General features: G+C 33.1%; 1 protein-coding gene across 1 annotated transcript in view; it reads left to right on the top strand.

Annotated features, from left to right (window-relative positions):
• Lrp1b (LDL receptor related protein 1B) overlaps nt 1–22975 on the top strand; it is a 1466647-nt gene that overhangs the window by 1221759 nt on the left and 221913 nt on the right. The window contains 3 exon segments of the mRNA XM_042683428.1: nt 653–775; nt 3630–3811; nt 15931–16130. Coding sequence (XP_042539362.1) covers nt 653–775; nt 3630–3811; nt 15931–16130 — 505 coding nt within the window.

Here is a 22975-nt window from a genome sequence, read left to right as displayed (position 1 = left end):
AGATTTCTTCACATTTCTACCAGGTGGAATAAAAACATGTGAATATCCGGTTCCTTCTTAGGGGAAGCATCACTTAAGGTTATACTTTTAAATGCTAAGATGACACGGTATTACCTGAAGTGCCTTTTGAAGCATGAAAAAAAGTGGTGCTCAAGTACATTAGCTGGGATAGGAGATTTTGAGGAAAATACCATTTCAAACCATTCTTTTCTAGTTCTTCAAATAGCTCAACAGAGCTCACCTTAATTGTTCAAAGATTTTCCGCCTTTTACATTTCCATGATTGCTGTTTCTGGTTTCCATAGTGCATGTTATAATGACAACAAATTTGCAATTATTATTGACACAAATGTATAGCTTTCTGTTAAAGTAAGTTTTCTCCTTAATTAACTTTATATCACAGTCTGTTTAAACCACTGTAGCATTCCAAATTTATGTCTTAGTGGAAAAGTATTTTCAAATGACTTATACAGTTACTTAAACTAATGGTATGAGGAAATATAAACATATAATGCTATCAAAAACAATTGGTCACAAAAGTTATTCACTATAGTATCTGTAACTATTTCTTTTTAAAGGGAGATAGTGTTTCCTTGAACCTTCAAAGATAATTTCTGTTCACTATTATTGAAAATACATTTTTTTATTTTTAGGGATTAAACAACGTGATTGCTATCGACTTTGATTACAGAGAAGAATTCATTTATTGGATTGACTCTAGCAGACCAAATGGAAGCCGCATAAATAGAATGTGTTTAAATGGAAGTGACATTAAGGTAACTAAATATTACAGTGAGAGAATTATTGAATATTGTATTGCTGTGATGGAATAGCTTTGATATTATTTCATGGGAATTATATTGCTTAAAGAATCCATTAGCTTGGTTTGAATTTCATAGCTATACTAAGTGAAGACTTGAAATATGAAATATATGATTTTTATTACTATGTTACATTATAACACTTGCTTACCATAAAATTACAAAAATCAAACTTAGTAAATATAAGTTAGAACCTTATTTACAGCATGAGAAAATGTGATGAATACCTTTGATGTGAATGATTGGTGACTGAGCTCTAATTGTGTTAAATACAAAAGAAAGTTGAATCTGAGAATTTACATATTAAAGAATAATATAGGGGCTGGGAAGGTGGCTCAGTGGTAGAGCACTTACCTTGCATGCATGAGGCCCTGGGTTCGATTCCTCAGCACCACATAAGCAAAAAAAAAAGCTGGAAGTGCGCTGTGGCTCAAGTGGTAGAGCACTAGCCTTGAGCTGAAGAGCTGAGGGACAGCGCCCAGGCCCAGCATTCTGGCCGCTGGGACCCTCCCAAAAAAAGAATAATATGTTAGCATGATGACTGAAATTATAGCACTGTCAAAATTAACCTACTATATGTAGATACAATTGAAAAGGATCATATGAAAACATGAATATTCTGAATAGACAGCATCACAATAAAATTCATGTCACATATATTATATGAGTTCCTATTCTCTTATCTATGTGATGTTTTCTGTTGTTCATATCATTTTATGTTAATTTGAGCTAAACAATCAAGATGTTTTTATTGTGATTATGCAGAAATCTGTGTTATAAAGAAGTTCTGATTCAAGTCTATGAATCCATGATTTCAACTCTTTGTAGTCATTTGTAACATTACATAATTTTGATAGAATCAACAACTTACAAATTATGAATGGAATATTGAAATGTAAGTGTAGTAGGTATATTGAACTGATTCAATAATTTATACAATAAAATAGCAATATATAACAATAACAGATTAATTTCAGTAGAGCCAATAGCTAAGCTTAAAAAAGCTGTTTTATTTACTTTAAGAATTTAAATTTTGAAAATTTATAAAAGCCAAATTGCAAAAATAATCAATTTTTATTACACATATGTTTGTGTGTGTGTATCATGTGTGTTGTTTGTGTTTGTGTGTGTGAGGGAGTCCTGGGGTTTGAAATCAGAGCACTGCTCAAGTGCAGTGCTCCACTTTGAGTTTGTTGGGGGGGAGGGGCAGGTAGTTTATTGGAGATAAGAACTCATGGACTTTTCTGTCTAGGCTGACTTTGAACCAGGATACTCAGATCTCAGCCTCCTGAGTAGCTAGTACTACAGGATGCTTTAATATATTAAAAAAAGTTTTTTGGGGGGGGAGCTCGGTCATGGGGTTTGAACTCTGGGCCTGGGTGCTGTCTCTGAGCCTCTTCAGCTCAATGCTAGTGCTCTACCACTTGAACCACAGCACCGCTTATGGTTTTCTGGTGGTTTATTGTAGATAAGAGTCTCATGGACTTTGCTGTTTATGCTGGCTTTGAACTGTGATCCTTAGATCTCAGCCTCCTGAGTAGCTAGGATTATAGGCATGAGCCACCGGTACCTGGCTAAAGATACTTTTTAACGGACGCCATCTCTGCTGCCTGGCACTCTAATTCCAATGTTAATTTTATATGATGTCATAGCACAAATTTACAGAAAAGTATTTTTATTTACAATAAATTAATAAATTCAAGTGTGTCAGCTAAATAGCCTGCTATATTAATCTCCAAATTTAGAATTTGGAAAAAAGTAATAAAGATATTAACACAGTAGATCAACATTATTAATATTACTAATTTTAAACTCATAATTTATAGTTTTAGGGAAGCAGTTAACTTTAAAACTGAGAATTTTTGGGCTGGGAACGTAGCTTAATGTTAAAGTGCTTGCCTTGCATGCATGAGGCCCTGGATTCAATTCCTCAGTACCACATAAGCAGAAAAAGCCAGAAGTGGTGCTGTGGCTCAAGTGGTACATCGTTAGCTTTGAGCTGAAGAGCTGAGGGACAGTGCCCAGGCCCAGAATTCAAGGCCCATGATTGACAAAATGACAAAACAAAACAAAAAATCTCAGAATTTTCTTCTTTCCACTAATATAACTTGGCTTCTTGCAGCTTCTAGTTTAATAGTCCTTTCAATTATAACTAAATATACAGATAACTCAGAAATATATGCAACAAAACCAAAGATAATTGATCATTTTTATGTATCACTTTTATATACAAAACTATATGTTTATTGCATTTATTATTGAAATTGATTAAGTTTGATTATATATATATATATATATATGAGAGTATATTTTCACTCACCATTGTTTATCTTCAGATTACTTAGTGCACATTCTGATCTTTTATTGTAGTCATTTTAACAGGGGAAGGACAGTGGGGAGTGTAATGAATACGAATGAAATCATACCAGAAGCTGTTAGGAATAAATAATACCGATAAGTGTATGTGTGTACTTGTAATAGAAGCTTTGTCCCAATTTTTATGAGGATGAGTAGATAAACTCTAATGGAAATGTGATCACCAACTGTGCATCTATTCAACTTCTTTTTAATTTGATTGTATTTTTATTCTTAAACTCGTATGTAATTCCTAGGGGCCTGATTATGTATTAGACAATTTCTCTCAAACAAGTAGTAATTATATTGTGCTTGATTGTTCTTTTCTTATCTAAATTCCACTTCAAATGTTTAAATAGAATTTTTATCTTGGTAAAAATCAAAAAAAAAACAATTGCTCAGTTCTTCTTCTGGGCATTTATACTGTTAACTTTTTAAATTCTTATTTTGTTAGGTAGTGCATAACACAGCTGTCCCCAATGCACTTGCTGTTGATTGGATTGGAAAAAACCTCTACTGGTCTGACACAGAAAAAAGGATTATTGAAGTATCCAAACTCAATGGCTTGTACCCTACTATACTCGTTAGCAAAAGGCTGAAGTTTCCCCGAGATCTGTCTTTAGATCCTCAAGCTGGGTTTGTAATGTTAACAATCTTACCTATGGCTGTGGGTTGCTTGCCTTGTGGTATATCTACTTCTGTGGGTTGTTAACATGAAAATTTAATGTAATATGTGAATGTGTAGAAAATCTTATTGGGAAGCTGTGAACAGTAATATAAAAATAGCAATGAAGAAAATAATCTAAAAATGAATATGCTTTATCACAAATTTATAGGTTAAAACATAAGTACTTTACAGGTTTAAACATGGCTACTTCTCTAACTAAGCAACATGTTTGTTATGGTAATGAATGAAATACAAATATTTCATCGTTTTTATTTTAAATATATAAATATATATGTATATATATATATATGTATATATATATATATATATATATATATATATATATAATGTGAAGGTACTGTACAGAGGGGTTACGGTTACATGAGCAAGGTAATGAGTCCATTTCCTATAGAACATTGTTACCCCTTTCTGTTTTACCCCAACCATACCTTTGCTCCCCGCATTCCCAACTCCTCCCTCCCCTGCCCAAAGTTGTAAAGTTCATTTTCAGCATAATGTCTTATACATCTCGTTGTTACAATGGGTCATCCTGTGTCCTTATTTCAGCATTTTGTTATTTCCCTTCCTGTCCTCAAATAAGAAAAATGTATATACAAGATGCGGGACATCAGAATCTAATTTAGTGACAACCGGGGTTGTACTATGGGGGAAAGAACATACAAAGAAACAACAAAAAATCATCACAGAGTACATTATAAGTTCATTAAAAAGAACAACAAGAAAGATAGAATGGCTTTTGTCCCTCTCTGGGGTTCATTTTGCTTAGCATCAGGTTATCTGTTCACATGTACATAGCTTTTGACCTCTTCTGCTTATCTTAGACATATACTAGTTATTGCAGATAAGAGAAACCATGGTACCTATGTTTCTTTGGGCTTGGCTTACTTCACTTAATATAATTTTTCCAAGTCTTTCCAATTCTTAACAAATGCAGGGGTGTCATTCTTTCTGATGGAGGCATAGAATTCCTTTGCATATATATACCACATTTTCTTGATCCATTCGTCTACTGAGGGGCCTCTGGGTTGGTTCCATAATTTAGCTATGGTGAATTATGCTGCGATAAGCATAGCTGTGCTGGTAGCTTTAGTATGGCCTTGTTTGTGATAGTTTAGTAAATGCCTAAAAGTGGGATTGCTGGGTCATAGGGGAGCTCTACAGTGGAGTCTTTTGAGGAACCTCCATACTGCTTTCCAAAGTGGTTGAACAAGTTTACATTCCCCCCAACAATACAGTAGGGTTCTCTTTTGGCCACATCCCCTCCAGCATCTGTTGGCATATCAATACCAAATTTCAAACTCTAATACAAACTCATAGCAATCAAAACAGCTTGATACTGGCACAAGAACAGACCTGAAAGCCAGTGGAATAGATCTGAAGACACAGAAATGAACATATAGCCACCTAATCTTTGAGAAGAGAGCTAAAAATTAGAATGGAAGAAAGACAGTAAATGGTCTGGCAAAATTGGTTAAACATCTCTAGAAAACTAACCGTTAGATCCTGATAAATCACCCTGTACAAGAATCAATTCCAAATGGATTAAAGACCTCAAAGTCAAAGAAGACAGACTGAAGGAAGGAATAGGAGAATTGCTAGGGCTCCTTGGCACAGGGTGAAATTTTCTTGATAAAAATCCAGAAACACAACAAATCAAAGAAAGGTTGGACAAATGGGATTACATGAAACTGCAGAGCTTCTGCATGGCTTAGGACATAGCTTGCAAGATCAATAGAAAGCCCAGGATTGGGAGATCTTCACTAGCCAGACAACACATAAGGGTCTCATATTTAAAATATACTTAGAACTCAAAAAATTAAATCCCCCAAAAACAAATCTTCAAAGAAACAACAACCCGATTAATAAGTGGTATAAAGACTTAAAGACAGACTTCTTTGAACAAGAAATAAGAATGGCCAATAGACACGCGAAGAAATGCTCAACTTCTCTAGCCATAAAAGAAATGCAAATCCAAACAATATTGAGCTTCACCTCACCCCAATTAGAATGGCTATAATCAAGAAATCTAATAACACCATATTTCACTGTTTTGGTAGCCTTTATGATTTGGAAAAAAAGCTGCTGCTGTTTTTTGTTTTGTTTTGTTTTTTTGTTGTTGTTGTTTTGGGGGTTTTTTTGGTGGTTGTCTCAGATATCAGCAATGTAATTTAGAGTATAAACAGTATACATAGATAATAAAAGTGTGTCAGCAAACGTATTCAAAAGGAAACACTGTTAGAATGATGTGAAAGATTCATGTAGGTAATACATTCCCTTTGACTTTCAAAGGGAGGATGGGAAATAGTGGTTAAAAGAATCAAGGACAGTGGACTGGATGTTTCAGATAAGGGGATGGCAGATTAATATGTCTGAGCTGTCTAGTGTATGGTTGCTAAACTTCTATAGATTATTACCATTATCATTCTATTTCAATTATGTAGTAGAGAGAGAATGCATACCTTTCCACTTTTTAGTCTATAATTTAGAATGATTACATACTCCAAATGATCTTGGTAGTTCAAACTACCCAATATACTTCTTAAATAATGATTTTATAGAAAGTTTTATGTTGTAAAATAGGGCACATTCATATAGCAACTATTGAGATATCTAAAATGTTCTTAATGTTCTCCTATTTAATTTCACAAAAAGTATTTCACCATGTATCTACATTTATCATGACATAAACAAAAATGAAGTTTTATTTTTGCTAATGTATTTTATAGTCCCTCTTGTTGATAACTGGTAAAGTGTTGATGTTGTACTCCAAAGCATAATTTGAAACATTAATTTGGGTAAGTGCAATATTGAAAAGAAAATTTGTACTTTGAATGCATTTCTGTTTCCAAGGTAGTAAGCACATTTTAACTTTTTACTTTATAGTATATAATGCTTTTTATTACTTTCTGAAATATTATACTTAACATAGCAACAGAAAGTTCAAAAGATTTTTAATGAAAGTAGAGTCATATGAGAGTGTTTCTATGGAAGCATAATGAAATAATAAATATTGCTACATATTTTATTCATTGTATCTATATGACTATTTTATTATTGTGTCATTTTGTCAAAAACTTTATTTTTGATTAGCCAAAATTTTGTCTACATACTTTTTTCCCCAAAATCAATTTATTTTTTGTTTCTTTTTGTTTTTTGGTATCATTCACTTTCCAATGAAAGAAACATTACCAGTTTGCAAATATGTCTTGTAGAATTTCCTATATGTTAAGTAAAATTTATATTATAGCCTAATGAATGCATCTGAATCTAGCTTTATATTTTACTTATCCAGGTTACAATTATTAATCAATAAACAGAAAGCAAACTTAAATTATCCTCAACATAAACCTATTCATTAAATGTATCAATTAAATCATCAAAGTACTAAATTATACATTTGATCAAAGACCCTCCCTTGTTTTCTCTTTTTGATAATATTTGAATTATAATGTTTATTGCAGTTTATAACTAAATAAACTGATAAAACTGTTTTTTTAATGGAACAATTAAAGCTGTCTCTTTTAATAGCTGCAGTTTAATGGCATTTTATTTGTTCAACCTGTTTTCTTAATTCCATTGGGTGAGTCAATAAGCAACCTGGATCATGAGATGTATCTCAACCTGAAAATAGCTTAACTGTATAAAACTTTGTGCAATACTGTTTTAAAGAGGACAGTTTAAAGTATAAGATTATGTAATAAAATGTTAGTGAATTTCAGGCTGCAACTATGATGCGCATATGATTTGAATATGGTACTACTACTGACCCTTGTTTCCTTGGGAGGTATGATTTCTGCCCTGAAATCCAATAAAGAGTAAGGAAAGGATCCTGCCATTTAATTTTCTACAATCATATCTAATCACATGAACTCCTTTCAGTTCAATGGAAGTGACCTTCTCTTCTTTATGGCTCTTTCTTTCCCAGACCCCTGTCCTTTCTGCCTGAGTTATCTCCTGCCCCAAAGTACAGCACAGGGTCATTGGGTGCTCTAATCTAACTAAAGAGCCAACCTTTCAAGGAACAACTTGTTGGGTTTTTGTTTGTTTGTTTGTTTTTGTTTTGTTGTGGGCCTGAACTCTTGGGCACTGTCCTTCAGCTCTTCAGCTCAAGGCTAGCGCTCTACCACTTGAGCCATAGTGGCTCTTCTGGCTTTTTCTGCTTATGTTGTGCTGAGGAATCGAACCCAGGGCCTCATGCATGCAAGGCAAGCACTCTGCCACTGAGCCAGCTTCCCAGCCCCCTCAAGGAACATCTTATGAGATCATTTCTACGTCTTATGAGGAGCATGCAGGTTGTAATAACAGTATGAATATAATAACTAGCAAGAGCAGGTTAGACCCAGCTGTAATCTCATTTTCTCTCTATTGTTGTAGTCTTTAATAATCTTTGAGTAATTATAATTCATATTTGATATTTTAAAAAGATAATTTATAAAGGGCAGAACAATTTAAGGGACACTTTAAAATCAGATCAAAGATATAGTTAACATTAAAATGTACTGAACAATTAAGTGGTCAATTTCAGATTTTCCTAACAAAAGCCCCTGATGAACTATGTTGTCAGTATGTTATTCTTTATCCTTTTAGAATTCACAAGTTAGTGAATGTGTGATAGGACTAATTAATAAAATAATCCTCAATCATTTATTGTACTTCTGTTTATTTTTAGAATTTATTGAATAATTGACCCTGTTCTACACAGGATTCAATGTAGAATTGAAAAGCAGTTTCTGCCTACAGACATTTGATAAACAAAAAGTGAGAAAATAATTATAATGTACTCAATATCTAAGATGTTGGAGAAAACATAAATGATCTCAACTGGGATCAGACAAGAATGGTAGAACCAGCACCAGCCAGATACTGTGGTGATGTTCCTGATAAGAAATGTTTGGTCTTTCTTTTTTCTTTTTTTCCCAGAAGTAAGAGACCTTCTACAGATGCACAGACACTAACATATCTTGTCACATTCAGAAATTACAAGAAGTTCGGTTGATTGAAACAAAAGAGTCACATACAATTTAGGAAGAAATTTACAGAGTATAATAGAGCTATGAATAACAAACACAGTACAACACAATCCACTGAGAACAAAGCAACCAAAGTTCCAAGGCTTCTAGGCAGTGCAAATAGGTAAATATCTTTCAGAATATGGAGATATGGAAACATATACAAATACCAGTAAGGGAAATGACCAGTCTCTACATCTGTTGCAATGGAGTATTCTAATCTAAAAATAATGAAAAGGAAAACAAACACCAATTCTGTAGCATTTTGTAAATTACAAAACTTCCTCTCTTTTCTTCCTTTATCCTTGTACAGCTTACAAAGAGTCTCTAAGAAATACAATATTATTTTTATTGCTTTCCTTAAAGTACATATAAGAACATTAAACTTCAAACCGGTTATTTTCTCGATTACTTTGGTAGTACAATATCAAACCAAGAATTTAAATTTGATCCCATATATTTTTTTTCATTTACATCACATCAGAGATTATGCTAATGAAGTGAACATGGATCCTGAGCATAAATTTGAATGTCCATTTAAGGAAAGGAGCCAGAAATCTTATGCCTTGACTATTTTAATAACTACCCTTAAATTAAAAGTATTAGTGATGATATAAATACCATTGCTAGAGGATTATTATTATTATCTTCAGTTGTAAAAAGGAGGTGGCATTTAGCAAAGTAGTTTATGAATACAATATATCTTGATCTTATTTGTAGTTCTGAGTCTCAGATCCACCCAACGTCTACCATTTTCTAAGCAAGTGCTCTATCACTAAGCCATACCTCCAAAACTTATACCTTTGTCCAAAAGTTGTTAAGGTCATTTTATATTTTCTCTCCCTAATTAACCATTAACTAAACCCATAGAATATGATCATAGCTGCTATTTTTTGAATTTGAAATGTATGTCAATGAAAATACCTGGACACTGTGTACCAGCATCTGTAACTGCTATTGCCAGTACAAGCTATGCCAGTGCAATAAGCAGGTGAAGAATCCCTTTTTGCTTCAATGCATCTGAGACTTAGCCACAATTTCTGGGTAGAATTCTATTTCTCCAGATAGAATGACAACCCATTTTTTCAAGAATAGCAATTACTATTTTCTATGGAAACCCAAACTAAATATGAATAAATGACTACAACATAAAGAATACTTAACATTATATGATTTTTTTTTATATTCTAAATGTTTCACTTCCATTAAGAAGGTAAATTGCAGCTTGGCACTGGTGGCTCACACCTTTAATCCTAGCTACTCAAGAGGCTAAGATCTGAGGATCACGGTTCAAAGCTAGCCCAGGCAGGAAAGTCCGAGAGGCTCTTATATCCAATGTATCACCAGAAAACCGGAAGTGGTGCTGGGGCCCAAATGGTAAAGCATTCACCTTGAGCTGAAGAGCACAGGGACAGCACTCAGGCCCAGAGTTCAGAAAATAATGCATGGTAACTGAATGTGCACCAAGTGTGGGGTTACAGCTACAGAGACAGCATATCTGCTCCCATGCACAAGTCCACACATAACATGCCTGATACAAAGAGAAGAGACCTAAGGGAACATCAGTTGTGAGGGAAAATAAAGAATCTAATTTCTGAAGCAGCCCAGAAATATCTCACTGAACTTTATGATCACATAAGAAAAATATTTTCCCTCTATCTTCAAAAATGTATAAACAACTGCTTTCAGTATTTCCCTACTTAGGCAAATTTTTACAGGGAATGAAGAGTAATGATTACTTTATATTTCAGAATTAGAAACAATTACAGGTAGAAGAAACTTCCTTAAATTTATTATATGAACTGAGAAAAAATAATAAATACTGTGAGAAGACTTCTATTTAAACCATTTTAGTGAGTACAATGTATTATATTCAATATTGAAAATATCCTCAAATCCAACATGGGCCAGTTGTTATGGTTACAAGCAGACATTATTTCACAAGTTTATACTTGGTCTGGCACATTATTTGGGAGTGAGTTTTTTTATATGTAATCTTAGATGAGCTGCATACTATTATGTGGGTACAATTCAGAATTCTCTTTGAACATTTTCACTGGTTTTCATATTCAGTTTTAATTATTTGAAAATCTGCATGTAAGACATTATGGAGAGGTTGAATTTCAAAAAGTATATCTTGTTATTTTGTTTAGTGCAGACATTCTCAGATTTTTAAAAAAAAATAGGGCTTAACTATGTGAATAATATTTAGCTATCAGAAGTTAGCTAGGTACATTGTCAATTTCTGGTTGAGAAGAAGATTCATACTCTATTCAATTTAAAGATGCTTTCAAGATAAGCAGTGTCTCACATTTTTTTAACAAGTGACTGTTATTTTCTAAAAATTTTATTGTCAAGATGATATACAGAGGGGTTACAGTTACATAATTAAGGTAGTGAGTAAATTTCTTGGCTAACATGGTAGCCCTTCCCTCATTTTTCTCCCTTTTTCCCAAATGAATTCCAAGACATGGACACAAGAAGCTTTTTTTTGTTGTTATTGTTCTTAATGTAATATGTGATTGGTTTATTTTTCTTTTCTGTTTTCCCCCTATGGTTTATCCTCTGTTGTCACTGTATTCTATTTTGGTACCCTGGGTATTATATATACATTTATCACATCTTTTCTTGTAACTACCCAGGAGGCAGATATCTAAACATCTTTTCTCCAAGCCAGCTCAGGTAGATGGGTCTGTCCATCTCTTATTTCCCAATAAAGCAGCAAAATGCAGGTATGGCTCAAGTGGACACCAGTAATAAGTGAGAGTGGGAGCCCCTGCCCAAATATTGACCTATCCACTATCAAAAAAACATCTTTTAAATTCAATATAGTCCTTTCATACTATTTTTTTCTGATTGATGAATTTTAAAGAGATAGATATTATATTATATGCATAAAAGCAATATAATTACTTACTCATCTGTATATAAGCCAGCTGTATCAGGTGTACATGGATATTGCTAAAACAAAATAAGCATGAGTTTATATATGACATATCTAGAAGAATTAAAATTAGATGATATTTAATGACCACTTGCTATTTGCCTATCAGTGTTTAATGTATTTATCCAAAAAAGTTTACAGTTTATAGCTAAAAATGAAAATAAACTATCATTGGCCTGTTCAACACTATAATAAGTCCATGGTTAGGGGTTAATTAACACTTTCATATTTATGTAGTAATGGCAGGACTGGGGATTTGAAGTCAAGTATTCCTTATTTAGGGTGGTTTGGCTAAGACTCTACATACTGTTTATTATATTAGCAAACAGTAATTTACCTGGAAATTTACTAGAGACACAAGTCCTGTTCTAATTATATTACTACATGTGTCACTTTTGTCACCAGTTTACTCCTCATTTTACTAATGAAGGCATTTACCTATAGGGCTTCAGTAACATTGCAGAACCAAATCTTGTACCACAAAATTTTTTTTTTAATCCACTGCTACTGAATTCACTGGGAATTCTTTGAAGGCAAAAGCATTATCACTTTACCTTTATGTCCCCAGTATCTAGAAATTTTGATATGTACTTAGCCTGAAAATATCCTTGTTTTAAATTAAGGTTAAACATGGATTTGGAATTTATCAAACATGTTCCATAATTGGCCTAATGTGTAAAACTGTCTGATTATGATGCATAAGGATATATATCATGGTGGTTCACTTGGAGTTGATTCTGGTGCAGGATGATATATAAGGCGCTAGCTTTAGTTTTCTACAGGTGATTAACCAATTTTGCCAGCACCATTTACCATATTTCTACCATTCTATTTTTTCAGCTCTCTTATCAAAGATTAGATGGCTATAGTTCTGTGGGTTCATTTCTGGGTTTTCAATTTTATTCCATCGGTACTCAAGTCTATTCTTTGGCCAGTACCAAGCTGTTCTGATTACTATGGCTTTGTAGTAGAGTTTGAAATTGGTATTGATATTCCTCCAGCGCTATTCTTTCTTTCTGTTAAGGATTGTTTTTGCTATTTGGGGTCTTTTATTGTTCCATAAGAATTTTTGGATTGCTTCTTCTATTTCATTGAAGAATGGGGTTGGAATATTGATAGACATCATATTGAATTTGTAGATAGCCTTGGGAAGTATTGCCATTTTCACCTTTTTATCCTTCCAATCCACGAACACGGGAGGTTTTTCCACTTCCTAAGTTCTGCTTTGATTTCTTTTTCAGGTTTTTAAGGTTTTCATCATAGAGGTCCTTCACTTCTTTAGTTAATTCTTAGGTATTTTATTTTTTCTGGGATTATTACGAATGGAGTTGCTTTTCTGATTTCAGCCACGCTCTTCTGCGGAAAAAAAATATACTAAATGAAGTAAGCCAGGCCCAAAGAAACATAGGTCCCATGGTTTCACTTATTTGCAATAACTAGTATATGCCTGGGACAAGCAGAAAAGGTCAAAAGCTATGTACATATGACCAGACAGATAAGTTGATGTTAAGTTAAACGAACCTCAAGATAGGGACACAAGTATTGTCTTTTTTCCTTTCTTGCTATAGTTTCTAACGTATTTATAATGTGCCATGTGATTTTTTTGTTTCTTTGTATGTTCCTCACCCATGGTATAACCCGTTTTCACTGTATTTGATGTCAGTGTCCTGCATCTTATATATTTGGGGAGGGGAAGAAAAATAACAAAATGCTTAAATAGGGATACAGGTTTACCCATTGTAACAATGAGATGCACAAGACACTATGTTGAAAAACGAACTTTACAACTTAGGAGGGGAGGAGGGAAAGGGGGAGGGAGGAGTGTAGTTGTGTAGGTGGGAGGGAAGGGATCATATGGGAAAAACGAAGGAGAAGGCAAGAATGCTTGATAGCAAATGTACTCATTACCTTGCTGATGTAACTGTAACCACTATGTACAGTATTTTTACTATACAAAGTATTTAAAAATAATATATATCATGGTGGAAATATCACTTAGAATAAATAAATGAAAATACTGTAAACTAAGAAATGACCACACCAGTTAGAATGGCTATAATCAAGAACTCTAATAACAACAGATGCTGGAGGGGATGTGGCCAAAAGGGAACCCTACTGCATTGTTGGTGGGAATGTAAACTTGTTCAACCACTTTGGAAAATAGTACAGAGGTTCCTCAAAAGACTCCACATAGAGCTCCCTTATGACCCAGTAATCCCACTTTTGGACATTTATCCAAATGATCATGAACAAGAGCATACTAAAGCTACCAGCACAACTATGTTTATTGCAGCCTTATTTACCATAGCTAAGATATAGAACCAACCCAGATGCCTCTCAGTAGATGAATGGATCAAGAAAATGTGATATATATATATGTATATATATGTATATTTATGAATATATACATATATATATATATATATGAATTCTATGCCTCCATCAAAAAGAATGGAATCACCCTATTTGTTAAGAAATGAAAGACTTGGAAAAAAACACATTAAGTGAAGCAAGCCAGACCCAAAGAAACATAGGTCCCATGGTTTCCCTTATTTGCAATAACTAGTATATGTCTGGGACAAGCAGAAAAGATCAGATAAGATGATGTTAAGCAAAATGAACCCCAAGATAGGGACACAAGTTTTTTTTTTTTCTTTCTTGCTATCGTTTCTAATGTGTTTATAAAGTACCATGTGATTTTTTTTGTTGTTTTGTATTCCCCTCCACCACAATATAACCCCTGTTTTCACTGTATTTGATGTCAGTATAATTTTCGGGAAGGGAAGGGAAAAAACAAATTGCTTAAATAGGGAAACAGGTTGGCCCATGGCAACAATGAGATGTACAAGACATTATGTTGAAAAATGAACTTTACAATTTGGGGATGAGGAGTAGGGGAGTCTAGTTGAGGAGTTGGAAGGGAAGGGATGGCAGGGGAAACAAAGGAGGAGGCAACAATGCTTGATAAGAAATGTACTCATTACCTTGCTCATGTAACTGTAACCCCTCTGTACAGTATTTTCCCAATAAGAAACATTAAAAAAAAGATATGACCAAACACACTTATCTAATGTGCTTCCTAGTGCAGTAATTTTTATGAATAGCTCTACAGAAATTATTGTTACTGCCCAAAAATATCTGAAAAATGAAATAGCACCACTCTTTTTAGTTAAATAACAATTAAAACATATTTCAGATTCTGGGAGATTTTGTATAAAAAGATTAGGTTTACATTGTTTTAGAAAATATTTCTCAAATATAGTTGATCTTCTAGCCTATTCGAAAATGTGACCTAACATTAATCAAGAAATAATTTGTAGAGATCACAAGGGGTAATGTGAATTATGTTTTCATGAAAAAACCTTTGTAAAAATAAAAGATCTTGGTCAAGATAAATTACATGAATAAAGCCCAAGAGTGAAAAATGTGATATTATGATTAAACATTCAAACTAGAATTTAATTTTACATATTTCAATAGTAAAGAGAGATTTGCTAAGTGTTATTTGGACTCAATAAACAATGGAGGTTTGGATGGCAGGAAAAGCTTTTCTGACCTAGAACTCTTACCATAGTTTTGGACAGAGATGTAACAAATGTTGAGCACTATGAAATGTGTCTTTTTTTTTTTTCATCAACTCGAGATCTTTGTCTAAAAAACCTTTAGAAAATAGAGAAAAATTTAGGCTTTATCTCATGTAGAACTTAGATCATTTAAAATGCACAATTTACTTACCTTTACATTTACATCAAGCAATTTCTAGTAATTTTCATTTGGAGATTAGTTCTTATCAGAGCTATTATTTCCTTATTATTTAGCATAGCAACTCTTTTTGCTGTTTTTATTTAATTTTTAAGTTTAAGTTTTCATTGTGTGTGTGTGTGTGTGTGTGTGTGTGTGTGTGTGTGTATAAGTGTTGGTCCTGGGGCTTGAACTGAGGGTCTGAGCCCTGTCAGTGACAACATTTTGCTCAAAGTTGGCACTCTTCCCTCTTTCAGCCACAGTCCACTTTGGTTGGTAATTACATGGAAACAATTAGGCCGAAGAAGATAAATATTGTGTAATGTTTTATTCCTGGGTTGTCTTTAATATGGCTTTTGATTTTCTTTCCTAGGTATTTGTATTGGATTGACTGTTGTGAGAATCCTCACATTGGCCGTGTTGGGATGGATGGAACCAATCAGAGTGTTGTCATAGAAACCAAGATTTCTAGACCTATGGCACTAACAATAGATTATGTCAACCATAGACTCTATTGGGCTGATGAAAATCACATTGAATTTAGCAACATGGATGGATCTCATAGGCACAAAGGTTGGTCTAGCAGTATCATGAATCAATATTTATCTATAACACACATACACATGTATAATATGCTGTCAGAAAATTTATGTCTTATTATTATAACATTTTTACACTACTTTGTGAAATTTGGAAATTAGAATTAGGCAAAATTTTCAAAATCATATAATGTTTGCACAAATCATTTTGATACTGTTAATGCTTTCTATAATTTTTTAAAATTATATCTGTATTAAAGAGGCAATAGTTTCATAAGTTAATATATTTGTATAAAACCTGATTGAATTGTATATACTAGTATATTTCCTTATAACCTGACACACTTTAGGCAATTTGGCAGGGTTTGAAATTCATTTTAAGTAAGCTGAGTGAAAATATAACCTTTTATTACCAGTGATATAGAATTTTTTAAAGTTATAGATTGAACTATGTGCATGATTAAATTCACAATTATTTAGTAAATGGCAGTAGCTCTAATACAGTAATTAATATGGAAACATCTTTAAATTAAAATAACATCCAGGAACTAAAGTAAATGTGAATGAATATAGAATCTTACAAATACTTTATTTTTCACCTTTATTGACAGCACATTAAGACCACCTTAAGTCTCAGACAAAGAATTAGATACCAGGGAAGAATTATCAAAAAAGAGGTTTATTATAAGAAAAGAATAGTTGAGAACAAAGGAATGAAATAGCCTAAGGAGATAGTGAAGAAGAGAAGGACTGATTACATGAATAGATTGAACAGAAATGACAGGATTCCTCAAAATATTTCAAATGCAGGTAATATGTCAATGATTAGATTATTTTTCAGTGAACTTAAAGAGCAATAATTTTCATTGTTTTTTAATACCTTAACATCATATTTACTATCGGATGTTTGAATTTTACAAAGAGTTTTCAAATAAAGCACACTGTTCATATGTCCTATCAAATCAGATTGCTTTTCTCTATGGCAGTAGACTTAGTGAAGTCTCTTGATGGAAGGGAAAAGGAGAAATAGGAAAAGAGAGAGTAAGATTAAAATGCCAGATGAGACTCTGAAAATAGTTTTCAGTGTGGAATACTAAGAAGTATGAGATTATGCAGCTTCAAAAGAAAAATAAATAATATAAAGGCTCTGAAAAGTCACTGGAAGAGATCAGTGGTAGGGTATTTCCTTCCATGGACAAGGGCCTGGATTCTGTTCCCAAGTCTCAAAGAACAGTAGTGATAGAAAAGGTAGAAATATTAACAAATAGCTATAGGTTAACAATGGTCCACCATTTCATACATTTGATTATGTTTCTCAGTTGATGTTTAAACAAATACATTTTGGGTGCCAGTCCTGGGACTCAACTTCAGGCCCTGGACACTGTCCGTGGGCATTTTTGCTCATGGCTAATACTCTACCATTTGAGTGCCAGATTCACTTCTGATGTTTTGATGGTTTAATGGAGATAAGAGTCTCAAGACTTTCCTGATAAGACTGATTAGAACCATGATCCTCAGATCTCAGCTTGTTGAGTAGTAGCCAGGATTGCAGGCATGAGCCACTGATACTCAGCACAAATTATATCCTTCTAATATATGATAAATTCAAGAAGCCATTAAAGATGGTGTTTTAAAGGAGAAAAGCACTGAGGTATGATAAGTACATTCCAATTTTGGAGGTTAGCAAACATCAGAATGGCATTTGATTGAGGCTTCACTGAAATATAACTTTAGGATTGTAATTATTGAAAAGACAAGGGCTGGGAAGGTGGCTCAGTGGTAGAGTACTTGCCTTGCATGCATGAGGCCCTAGGTTCGATTCCTCAGCACCATGTAAGCAGGAAAAAAAAAAAATCCGTAAGTGGCACTGTGGCTCAAGCGGTAGAGTGCTTGCCTTGAGCTGAAGAGCTGAGGGACAGCGCCCAGGCCTAGAGTTCAGGCCCCATGACCGGACCCAAAAAAAAAAAAAAAAAAGACAAAAAGATCCCATACAAAGAATAAATAACAATACAGCTTTCATCATTTTGGGGTAATACAGCTCAAATTTTTATTTTGGAATTTCATATTTTCCCTATGAAACCATGTCTTTCCATTTTTAGCAATTGTCAAAATCACCAGGCTGCTGTGCAAATTTAAGATTTATGTACAATGAAGTCTATGTAAACTTTTGTTAGATAGGTAAATAAAGAAAGTATGTATTTGTTGGGGCTGGGACTGTGGATCAGTGGTAGAGTGCTTGCCTAACATGCATGAGGCCCTGGGTTCAATTCCTCAGCACCACATAAACAGAAAAACCCAGAAGTGGTGCTGGGGTTCAAGTGGTAGAGTGCTAGCCTTGAGCAAAAGAAGCTCAGGGACAGTGCCCTGAGTTCAAACCCCAGGACTTGCCAGAAAAAAAAGGAAATATATATATATATATATATATATATATATATATATATATATATATATACACACATATATATATAATTCCTTATATATTATATATAATTCCTTATTATATATATGCTTATTTTTCCTTTGATTCTTGGTATTTCAGTTTCAAAGTTTCAAAATTTCAAAGATGAAATGTTGTTAGACTTATTCAAAAATATTAACTTCATCCACTGTTATTTTTAAATATGACTGAGATAGGGATGACTAGTGCTTTGGAAACTTAAATGTAATAGTTGTGTGCATCTGATCATATAAAATAATATTTATCAAAAGGAACTCCAGGAAATGGACATAAGAAGTTTAATTCCTTGTTACTCTTTTTATTTTCTTTTCATCTTGTCTTGTTTACTCTTTATCCATCTTTGTAAGGGTAAGGGAGCACAGAAATTATGGGACAAAGGAGGAACAAATGCAGCAATGATGCCCATTACATATTATGTTGAAAATGAACGATACAACTTGTGGGTGGGAACTGGAGGGAAAAACTGGGAGAAAGGAAAGGAAGGAGCAACATTGTGCAAAATATATGCACTCTTTTTCAACTATGTAACTATAACCCTTCTGTATTCACCTTTACAATAACAAAAAATACAATTTTAAAATAGATACGATTAAATGAATGAGAACAAAGTATCATTCAGTCATTGATAGTGACTATGGATAAAGGAACATATTTAGGTAAGAGAAACCATAGGGGATATAAAATATTATCCAGAAGATAATCAAGTGTAATATTACTAAAATATACTTCAGTTTGAACATAACTTGAAGTTCAAGTGGGAGAAAAAGGAATAAAAATGGTTTAGAAATATAAAAACATACTCAGTCACATCAACCTCTCCTTAATCCATATGTGTGTGGTATTTTGTGGTGTGTGTGTGTGTGTGTGTGTGTGTGTGTGTGTGCGCGCGCGCACGTGTGCACACGTGCGTACATGTATGCTTTATCTCTGCCCACTTCTACCATTCATTTAATAAAAACCCACTAACTTGTGTTTCTGTGCTACGTATTATTCTAGGCTGTGATGACTAGTTCCTGTCTGCAAAAGAATGTTCGATGTAGAAAAAAAACGTTTATTAGAAGACAAAGATAAGATGAGTGTCAGAAGTATGTACTGGATATTGTGCAAAGGCAGTCAGAGTAGTGAAACCTTTGCTGAACTGAGAACTTTGAGTAATGTTAGTGATTTAGAAAAACTGCCCATACCAGAAATATGGCAAGTAATCTTCCTACAGTGGAAACAGTCTGTGCAAAGGTATAGAGTCTTGAAACTGTGGAGTTTAGAGGATTTGGATGACTATAAATCATGTAAGAAAGATAAAACAATATTCAATGAACAAGAACAAGTTAGGGCCAGATTTTGACAAGCTTACTGTAGTATATAATCTCCATTTATTCATTAGGCATAGGGAACCATTGATACTGTTATTATTAGAATTGACAATAGCATGAAAAATGAAAACCCTAGAAGAGCAACCAAAATTTGGACTATTGAAACATTTTAGGATAATGTGCTAAAAAAATTAGAGCTGTGGGAATAGCAATAATCTATTAGCAAGCTTCACTAGTTACTTAACAGATAAAACAGGAGAAAACAGTAAGTTTATAGTAGAAAAACTGTAAGGTTAAATGTAAACACAGAATAAATGATTTTTAATGTTTTTCAGTTAGTTGAAGTAGGGGAATTCCATTGTATAACTATTGTTTGACATATATTCATATGTTTTTCAAAAGAATAAATGTACCCTAATAAACCCAAATTTGTCATGTTTTTGAATCTTAAAACTATTTTAACTAAGAAATAATTTTAAAGAAGGATCAAGGAAAGATACATTTTAAGGATATGTCTAAGCGTGTTTTAGCACTTCTTTCCCTAGAAAGATTTCAGACATTTTGATAATTTATTTAGAAGGAAGAATTTGTTTAGAAGAACATGAAATACTCAGGAGAAACCTGGCAATTGTTGTCCTTTAGACTTAAATATTCAGTGTATCAATATGTAAATCTCTACACAAAATCAGAAAGATTCTATCTGAATAAGAGTGATCTTGTAATTCTATGTATTTTGGATTCACTCTTTACCACTTCAAACTATTTAAAACTACAACTTTCCTCCCAAAGTGTTATGTTTTGATTTTGAACAAATAATAAAAACTTTGATGAAGGTCAGCAGATCTTTACATGAAGCAATATCTTTAAAGTAGAGAAAGCAAAATTTAGAAATTTTGTAGAAGCAGGTAAATGGAGTTGGGTTGGATTGGGATCAATGGTAAATTAGTTCTTTCTTTCTTTCTTTCTTTCTTTCTTTCTTTCTTTCTTTCTTTCTTTCTTTCTTTCTTTCTTTCTTTCTTTCTTTCTTTTTCTTTCTTTCTTTCTTTCTTCTGAAGAGCATAGGTCAATCTTCTCAGCCATTGCCTTACCTACTGAGATAAGGCTTTTGGGACAAAATGATATCAAAGAAAGTCCAGAACTAAACTTTGAAGCCTGAAGTATAATGGAATCAAAAAAATTTTGCATATGTTACAAAATCCTTGAGGCTTCATCTCAGATTAATGTTTTTCAGTCTTAAACAGAGAGAGATGGTAAATACAGAATAATCAAATGTTTGCTCATATAGTCTGATGAAGCACTCAAATTACCAACACAAATTCTAGTCCTCCAGGAACCTAACTGGGGAAATTATTAAATAATTTTAATTGAACCCTGATGGCTGGATGAATTAATGAGGAAGTAGAAAAGTCTTTACATTTATGTATGCATGTAATCTGCTGATACTAGGACTTGAACTCAGGTCCTTCCAATTTTGCTTAGCTTTTTCAGCTAAAGACTGGAGACACAACTTTACTTCTGGCTTCTTCTGGTTTAATTTATGTCGTATTTTGTAACAAAATAATTTACACTTGGACATTTTTATTAAAAATCCTCCAATTTCTGAGGCTGAGAAGTCCAAGACCAAGGAACTTGAAGAATTTCAATCTGATGAAGGCTCCGTCTGCTTCATAGTCAACTTCATACAGTATCATTATAGGCTAGAATAAGGCAGCTCTTGGGCTCTCTCTCTCTCTCTCTCTCTCTCTCTCTCTCTCTCTCTCTCTCTCTCTCTCTCTCTCTCTCATCCTGTTCATGATGTTGTACTCTTTCTGATGTTATGATTTCTCAAAAACCCAAGCTTTTAGTGTTGTAATATGGGCTACTCATATTTACTGTTACAAATTGAAGAGGTATTTCCATTCCAACTCAACAACTCTGCTCTCATTGTTAATTTGGTGTTAGCATGTCCAAATGGCACCTGCTGCATATAGAAAAACATTTCTATCTTATGTAGAAATTCAGGATTTCTGAAATTTGATGACTTTGACTGATATCAAACATTGAAAAAAAGTACAGCTTTTCTCTAAACGGATAGTCTGCTAAACTTAAATCACAGATATCTCCAAGACCAATTTCAGTAATATCTCTGTCCATCTACATTAACTTAAAGGTTCCATTTCGATATGACAGAAAGAAAATTAAATATCAGACAATTGTATTTGGACCAAAATGTTATTCTGGTTAAGTATATCAAAGTATATAAATTTGGTTTTAGTCCTTATTTTCTACTGTGCCCTTGAATTTAACATATCTTAGACAAGATATCACCCTGGCAAAGAAAGGCTTAAACTATTGTGTTAGTAATATTAACACAATAACAATAATAATAATAATATACTAGTTACTTTTGAAATTGATTCTCTAAGCTTATTTGTTCTAGTAATTTCTTCCAGAATACATTTTAGAGATTCACTAAATTATTTAACTTTGTGTTAAATATGATGACTGTGTACATATATTGCCTAACATTACAGACAATTTCATACTTATAAATGCTAAGTTCTCTGAAGAGTAATAGTTGGGCATAATTTTCAAATATAGTTCATCACTGAACTGTCCTTTTTTTGAGGGCAAATTGTTTAAAGTTTCATATAATTATGTTGACTATATCTCTTTATTTTAAAGATAACAGACTAAATCCCTACCTGAAGATTCTCAATATTAAAGTTTCAACATTGTAGTCTAACTCAATTGTGTCTTTATTGCTCTGGGAATTGAGATGGTGGCTGAGAGAGTAATTCTGTGCTTAAATTTGAAAATACATATCTAACTCATATAGTGAGAGTGTAATTAATGTTGGAAAAGGAATCCAGATATCAGTATGTCACTGGGGGAATATTATAAAATATATTTAAAATGTTTTCTTCTGTAGGGAAAAATACTGAGAAAATAGGTAAAATTTTTGTATTTATATAACCTAAATTTCAACAGCTTTTTCATTGTCTTTAGAAAATTTGAATATACATTTATGTTTAACAAGAAGTAGAATAAACCTAATGAACTAACTCCCCTATACTATTTTATTTCATAATATTCTAAAGAGTTCAGTTGTGGTAAGATATTGAATTTTAG

This window comes from Dipodomys spectabilis, unplaced genomic scaffold, assembly GCF_019054845.1.
Source record: "Dipodomys spectabilis isolate Male_0828 unplaced genomic scaffold, ASM1905484v1 ptg000081l, whole genome shotgun sequence".
NCBI classification, from domain to species: domain Eukaryota; kingdom Metazoa; phylum Chordata; class Mammalia; order Rodentia; family Heteromyidae; genus Dipodomys; species Dipodomys spectabilis.
The sequence above is the reverse complement of the archived record's forward strand: the minus strand, read 5'-3'. Positions and strand labels throughout refer to the sequence as shown.